Here is an 8,466-nt window from a genome sequence, read left to right as displayed (position 1 = left end):
AGAGAAAAATTTGCTTTTTAAAAGTAGGACACGTGTCACACAATGGTTGGCTGGACGTGATTTTTGTTCATTTAATACTTTGAACTCAATTATTTCGTTGTAAATTAATTTTTTATTTTTTATTTTTTATACCAAAATTCATAATTTTTTTCTCTAAAAATAGAGACTTGGTTCGTTTGATTTGGACACCGAAAAAAAAATGCAATTTTTCACTACCTTAATCTCATTTTTTGTCTACTAAATACGTTACTTGTGTGTTGTAATTTAACACGCACCACTCAACCAACTCATTGAAACCATTATACCAGGAAAATAGTAGATAATATTCTGGAACTTTTGGTATATTTTATGAAATTTTTGAAGACCTGAAACTATTTTTAGTTAATTAAATGAGATAAAACGGTAATTAAAAACTAGTGTTTGCTTCTGAAACCATTTTACTGGTAGAATGGTTGCACATAGTTGTATTCTGAAACCATTTTACTGGTAGAATGGTTTCAATGAGTAATTTATTAATTGTGTTTGCTTCTGAAACCATTTATCTGGTACAATGGTTTCAGAGAGTTGTAATCTGAAACCATTTTGCTGGTAGAATGATTTCAGTAAGTTGATTATTAGTTATTTGCTTCTGAAACCATTTAGCTTGTAGAATTGTTGCACATAGTTGTATTCTGAAACCATTTTACTGGTAGAATGGTTTCAGTGAGTAATTTATTGTGTTTGCTTCTGAAACCATTTATCTGGTACAATGGTTTCAGAGAGTTGTAATCTGAAACCATTTTGCTGGTAGAATGGTTTCAGTGAGTTGATGTAAGTAGTGAAAAATGAGATTAAGGTAGTGAAAAATTGAGTTTTTTTTTCTGTGTCCAAATCAAACGAACCAAGTCTCTATTTGTAGAGAAAAAAAAATTATGAATTTTGGTATAAAAAAAAAAATAAAAAAAAATAAATTTACAACGAAATAATTGAGTTCAAAGTATTAAATGGAAAAAAATCACGCCCAGCCGATCAGACAGCGACACGTGTCCTGCTTTTAAAAAGTAGATTCTTCTCTCTCCAGGGTGTAATCCAGTGTGGTGCACGCGCTGGAATCTGATGGATCCGGATGATCTGGGCTGTCTGATTGATCAGACAGTCTTGATGAGATCAGATCTTGGCTGTCTGATGGAAATCAACGGTTTGTAACCATGGTCCTGCGGTACGCGCGCGACACTGGATCCGCGTCCATTGATGGTAATTTGGTTAATTAATTAAAAAGAATGGGTATTTTTGTCCAACTGAAAAGGTGCACCTTGCTAACTTAGACCCAACTGGGTCTAAGTTAGCAGCCCCCATATATATATATATATATATATATATACAAGGACATGGACATTCAGACACATGCCACCACCAACTTTTTTCCCTCCACTCCAAACCATCCGAAATCACTCGATTTTTAAAGAAATATTGTTTCCAATACACAATCCAAGCATCAAGAGACTCCATATAACATACATTACATTGAGTTGAATGCAGATATGAAACATTTTATTAGTTAAGTAGTGAAACCACTCTGATCCCAAAATTGTTGTGTTTTTTTTTGAATTATTTTAGTTATTATGATTGATACAAAACGAAACAAAGAACCTAAACATAAGATCAATGCAAAGCCCATCAAAGAACAACCTAAACTTAATGCGAAATCAGTCAAATAATAACTTAAGGTCGGTGGAATGAAACAGTAAATTTTAACGAAAAACCAAACCAAAAGCATAATTTTTAAAAGTGGTAATATATTTTGATTTCACTTAAGAATGTGAGCTTCAAAGTAATAGATCAATTAATTGTTTTGCTTCATTTCTATTTTCATTTAAATGCTAATCTAGAAATACTTAGCAACAATTTGAGAACACGGTTCAATACTATAATGTGGAGGGAACATGAAAATATCTACTAAGCAGACAATAAAAAAAATTATTGTGTGATCGTGACACCAAAGAAAATTCCTGCACTAGCTTTTCTAGTAACAATACCTCCATTTTAGCATAATTTCTCTTCTTGAAAGCAATTCTAAATGGACTATACCAACAATGAACATTATGTGAAATTCACAAAAGTAGATCAAACAATGTTTATCCATAAAGATAGTAAATTCAATTTGATTGGAAATAAAATGGGGAAAACAACCTATAATTTTTGGATAACAACTGAATTGGCTATACCAGCTAGCTCTATAGTCTGGTCCAAATCAGTAAGTTGTTTGGGAGGAAACCCCATTGTCTGCAGTTGGTAACTTGTCACTCCACCGGATCTTGATGCATCAATGAATGCTCGAACATCTCTGATTGTATGGTGGTGATTGAAGCGAGAAACCATTCGCGTACCATCAGCTAACCTTAGCTGGATTGATGTCACTGGCCGGGACTCATCTACAACTAGACCCAGTGCTGGCACAGGAGCAGTAAATGTGGAAGCACTGGCAGTTGTTTGAATAGGTTCACTAGCAGCTTCACCACTTGAGCTGCTGTCACCTAAAGTTCTTCCAACCCCCCGGAAAGGAGTATAGCGTGGCTTCGCCGGTTCCTATAGATGTTGCCAAAAAGAAAATAGACAAGTGATTATGAAAATGTACTAATAGAACACGAACTCAAAGCTGATAATAATAAACAAGAGGCATACCGGGTAGTTTTCATCCCGCCTTATGAGCTTGAGACGGACAGAATTTCGCCGGCCAGTTGGTTCAAGCTCTTTGGGACATTCAGACTTCTTTATGCTCTGTATTGAGGTAAACTAATGAGAAGCATATAACACTTTAACAAGAAAATGATAGAAGCCCAATTCAAGAGAAACAGACACTGTATTATTTATTGAAAATGAAAGAACTATATAGAAGACAAGAGAACCCATGTGATCCCATAGCAATGCTCCTCAGAAGAGATTATTCTCCCTCCCTGCCTAACCTTTAAAGTTCTAACAAAAAAGATACCTAATGATCCCCTACTTCCCCCCCACTTCCCTTATACGCAATAGCTATGTCGCCTCTTCTAACCAATTGGCCACATCAGCAATTCTCCAGCCCAGTCCTTGGGCATAGGCCCAAAACCAGTATCCTATCACTACCTGCCAACCAAAGAACAACATTGTTTTCAAGATTGAAATTAGTAAATAAACAATGTAAGAGTTTCAAGATTGAAGGTGACAAGAACAAATTTTGTTCTCTTAATTTAAGGAAGCAACAGTCCTTATATTGGCTATATCCTCTTGAGCTACTTGTATGCCCTGCCTTGGTATGATCAGCTTTCAGTCAAGAGACACTGAACACGAACTTTTTAAGCAAAACATGGGTGCAGCAACAACCAAAACACAGCATCAAGGGCAACTGGGCAAGGCACCACAGTATTCCAAACATCAGAAGCTTAAAATCTTCAGGCAAAATATTCACATAAACAGCGGTAAGTGTGGCTTATGAACTGTTAGGTAACATGGACAGTGCTTGTGTAACCAATGTTGAATTTGACGAGATGACTGATGAATTTGAAGAGGAAAATGGGAGATCCACAGCTGCCAATAATTATTCTCTTCAGGACAGTTAATGTACTGTTTTCCTCAAACCAGAAGACGTACGGGCTATACCAAATAGAATGACAGAATCTTCCTTTGCTTTACTCAGCAGGCAAAGAGCCTGTGCCAAATAAACATAAACATGCTGGTAGGACTGACAGATTTCACAATTTACAACTGACAGTGCCTTCACAAGATTGAAAAATTCCAGCTCCACATTTGCTAAATTAGCAAGAATAACTTACTTAACCAAATCCTTCAGGTTTCGTGCGCTCTTTTCGTGCCATAAAAAACAGGGATTGGATGCAGAACAATGAGATGTTGAACTCCTTGGGTTGGGTCTTGGCCTATAATGTCAAGTATACCCACAAAATGACTGCTGCAATGTGTAGTTTCCGATCTGATAGCTTCGATGATGGCAAAAGGCTGACCATATGGACAAAAAACCAATCACGTCACCATTATCATCGGAATTGCCGTCCCTATTCCTCATAACCGCTTTCGTCATCTTCCATGATTGTTCCTTGCTTCCTCTTACAGCTTTTCCACAAACACAAGTCTTACAGTGTGATTCTATCTCACTTCAGCCTTTTTGAGTGCGTGAAGGTAGTCAACCTTTTAAAGTCACTTCCAGTGCCACCATAGCTGTCTCTGAATCTTGTGATCACAAGCATGTAACATGACTTCAATCTAAATCTAGGTTCTCTTGGCACCAATAATGGAACCAAAAATGGCTAAAGACTCCATACTCACAAATACCCATTGCCAACTTATTGGATTAATGGATTTCTATCTCCTCAGAACTTATTTCTCTCTGCCCAACCTCTAAGGTTTCTGACATAAAAAACACCTAATTATCCCCACTTGTCTTCCACTCTCCCTATAACTATGTTGCCTAATCATGAATTATTCTCTAACTTCTCTACTCAACCTAACTTCTCTATTCAACCCAGTTGCTATGATAAGGCACTTCTAAGTTGCGAATGAATGAGACCAAGCAATAGTTTTCAATAAGTTTGAGAGACTTCTAGCCAATTGTTAAAATTCACAATATACATATATATACAATGCAGGTTAAGATACACAAAATATGTATAAAACCCTACCAAAAAAATCTCGGAAAAAAGTTGATAGCAATTTAAGATACCTCAAGGAATGATGCATTTTGTGGATCTTCAAACCTCCGTAGAGGACCATCATTGACAGAGAACCCGTTCCTCCAAAAAGTGACCACATGTGTAATTGAATCTACTGGCTGAGGAGCAGATGGCAATGCCTCGCCGGAAAGTAATCTGGCAGTTCCAGTAAAACTCCTCGACCTTGAAGAATTTTCAGTAGGAGCATCAACAGCAACCTGTCTAGCCTGATCAAAAATATCATCCACAGAATTGCCACCCTTCTTGGTAGGATCTTGGACAAGCATACCACTGCAACAATAAAAACAAAGGTCCATTATAAGAGCTTCTACCGTATTGAAACTAGTCAATTATATCAAATAAACCTAATCTCCAAGATGAGCTTAACTTATTGAAACTGTCAATCAAAATAAATTTCACAATTTCTCATTAGCCAATAACTCTTTATAAGCTAAGCCAAATAAAAGAGCGTATGATAACTAAGAGCTGATGATAACTCGCAAAAACTAATTTCAACATTTGTCTAAAAAATTACGATCTATGAAGCATATTGACATAGACAACGAACAAGACACCGACGTCAACACCGGACACTGACGCATCGATACCGGATAAGACAGTGACATGTCGACATTTATAAAAAAATGAAAAAAATGAATTAATTGAACATAATCACATGTGCTGGTGTCCGGCATTGGACAGCCTTCCTTCATAAGTGTTGGTGCATCAAAGATTATGATTATTTTACACAGTTTAACCAAACTACTAATCATTTACATTTAGGTATATACTACATTTAGGTGAAAGACACCAAGATTATAGATATAAACAAAAGCTCACAAAATTCACAAAACCTAAACCTCATATCACTATAACCAATTTTCAATTTCCCTAAAACATTGCAGCACTAATCATTCACTCACATTTCAATCATCAAAATCAATCAAACAAAAAAAGATTACGAAATTTGAACTACCTCTTCTGACCACCAGTGTAATACTCCTGCGGATCATCAGATTCAGAATCCGAACCAGACCTCGAATCTTGATCACGTTTCACATCACGCAAAGTTCGAATTCCACTTTGACGACTACCAGAAGGTTTCTTTCCAATCGAGCGTCGAGATCGGAGTTCATAAGGAGTACGAGAAGGCGACGGCGATTGAGACCGCGACGGAGAATCAGAAGGTTGAAAATCAGGGGAAAGTGAATCAGAAGGTGAAACGACGTTAGTATTGGTGTCGTTTAAAGGGATAATGTTATCGTCGTTATGGATGGTGGCGATGTGGTTGTCTAAGAAAGATGAAACGGCAGCGTCGAGATCGAAATTGTGACTTTCGAGAAAGAAAAGTGCTTCTTGTTGAGTTGAAGAAGTGATTTCGATGAATGAGTTAATTAATTCGGTGGCGTTACCGTCGGGATTGGGATTTTCGCTTTCCATTTCTTTACGGCTTCTCTTCTTCCCTCTTGATTTCATTCTTTTGTTTTGTTTTCTCCAAGTTTATATCAGTACTCACTTTCTCTATCGCTCAGGCCCACTATACGACATCGTATTCTACTTTTATTTATAGTACTGAGTAATCTCCTTTCACACGTCACGTTAAATTAAATGGTGTTGTTAACATGTGCCTTAATATAAAAATTTAACATTTAATGATACAGAAATTTAATATTTAAAAAGTTAAAATTTAATGCTTCAACATTTAATACTTTCTATTTTTGTTTCCTTAATATGTGTCTTTGATGCACATGTTAACATTCTTTTAAATTAAAAGTGAATAAGTGATGCAGGTGTATAATATTTAATATTATTTAAAATATTTTCGTAAAGTAAAAGTATAAAAAAATCTTTTTCTTTTGATGAAAAAAAAAGCTATTTTAGTGTCTCCAATTATAAAAAAAATTTAGTCACTACAAAATATTATTCAATTCCAGTTTATATTTTTATTTTTTTAAAAAAATTAATATTCAATTTAAAAATAGATTAATTTAAGAGATCAATCTTAATGTTTACAGACAAAGGTTCAATTAAAGCTAGTATATATAAAAAAAAAAAGGTTCAATTGAAGCTAAAATCATGTTTATGGAGTGACCAAACCTACCACATAAATTGATATTGAAATGATTCAAACGTATGATATAGAGAAGAGTACACTCTAAGAACACCGATAGATATTATTTTACCTTGAGTTTGCCAGCATGTCATAAAAAAAAAATAGTTGTTCACTATTAGAGAGGAAATTCATTCCGCCAGCTAGAGCTGTCAAAATGGGCTAGCCCGAATGGGTCGACCCGCCAAGCCCGATTTTTTCCCGGACTCAGGCCTTGAAAATCTTAGCCCGAATTATTTCCGTGCTTTTTAGCCCGGCCCGACAAAAGCCCGATTAAAAAATGGGCTAGCCCGAATGGGCCGTGGGCGGCCCGCAAGCCCGAAAAAATTAAAATTTAAAATTTAAAATAAAATATAAATATAAATAATTTATTTCGGATGATTTGAAATTAGTTTATAATATAAATTATAAAATACCGTCCGCTACTTAAGTAGCAGGAGTAAAAATAGGGCACCCAAGAAACTCGTAGGTAGCGGATGAGTAAAAATAGGACGCGCGAGAAACTCGTACGTAGGGGATGAATAAAAATAGGGCGCGCGAGAAACTCGTACGTAGCGGATGAGTAAAAATAGGGCGCGCGACAAAGTCGTAGGTAGCGGATGAGTAATAATATGACGCGCAAGAAACTCGTAAGTAGCGGATGCGTAAAAATAGGGCGCGAGAAACTCGTAGGTAGTGGATGAGTAAAACTAGGGCGCGCGAGAAACTCGTACATAGTGGATGAATAAAAATAGGGCGCGCGAGAAACTCGTAGTAGCGGATGAGTAAAAATAGGGCGCGCGAGAAAGTCCTAGGTAGCGGATGAGTAAAAATATGACGCGCGAGAAACTCGTAAGTAGCGGATGCGTAAAAATAGGGCGCGAGAAACTCGTAGGTAGTGGATGAGTAAAAATAGGGCGCGCGATAAACTCGTAGATAGGGGATGAGTAAAAATACGGCGCGCGCGAATTATATAATATTTATAGCGGATGAGTAAAAAATAGGACGCGCAAGAATTATTAATGCTATTTATATAGTTGAGTTTGAGCACTAAAAGTAAAAAAAAATAAAAAAAGATAAACCGGGCCGCCCGAAAGTCCGACTACCCGTACCGGGCCGGGCTCGGGCACGAATTTTGGTAGCCCGTTTTTTATCCGGGCTTTTTAGCCCGACCCGACGAAGCCGGAAGCCCGACCGGGCCGGCCCGAAATTGGTCGGGCCGCCCGTTTTGACAGCTCTGCCGCCAGCTGTCATCATCGTTACTTGCTAAAGTAACAGAACTTTGTCTGCCGTTAAAAAAAAAAATAATAACGGAACTTTGTCTAAATTTGGTAATAAAATAATATTACTTTTCTTTTGTTTTAAATAACTATGAGTAAAATATTAATATATAGAGTAAAGTGGTGGGAATCCATGAGTTTTTAAGATTGCACTATTGGAATAAAAAATAAGTGAGTTGTTTGATGATTTGATTTTTGGGACATACAAAATAACCTTAGGGTGGAGATCACCATTTGAGTTGCTCTAAGGTACCAAGCCTACACTATCAAGCCAATCCATGCGGATTTGATCTCAAACTTTGTTTTTTTGGAAAACCCGATATCCGACCTTAGTACCGACTAAGTCGAGAAGAGCAATCTCACTACCCACTTGTGGGGATTTAATGTCAACTTATTAGGCCATGCAATATATTGGGTC

General features: G+C 36.7%; 1 protein-coding gene across 1 annotated transcript; it reads right to left on the bottom strand.

The window, feature by feature from the left end:
• Nucleotides 1-1,912: 1,912 nt before the first annotated feature.
• LOC123923748 (plant UBX domain-containing protein 4-like) lies at nucleotides 1,913-6,218 on the bottom strand. Its single transcript, XM_045976473.1, has 4 exons — nucleotides 5,656-6,218; nucleotides 4,691-4,970; nucleotides 2,662-2,757; nucleotides 1,913-2,565 (listed from the first exon to the last, which is right to left on the bottom strand). Exons 1-4 carry the CDS (start codon nucleotides 6,153-6,155, stop codon nucleotides 2,170-2,172), a joined length of 1,272 nt encoding a protein of 423 aa, XP_045832429.1. The 5' UTR covers nucleotides 6,156-6,218; the 3' UTR covers nucleotides 1,913-2,169.
• Nucleotides 6,219-8,466: the final 2,248 nt, after the last annotated feature.

Source organism: Trifolium pratense, linkage group LG4 (assembly GCF_020283565.1).
Source record: "Trifolium pratense cultivar HEN17-A07 linkage group LG4, ARS_RC_1.1, whole genome shotgun sequence".
Taxonomy (NCBI): Eukaryota; Viridiplantae; Streptophyta; class Magnoliopsida; order Fabales; family Fabaceae; genus Trifolium; species Trifolium pratense.
The sequence above is the reverse complement of the archived record's forward strand: the minus strand, read 5'-3'. Positions and strand labels throughout refer to the sequence as shown.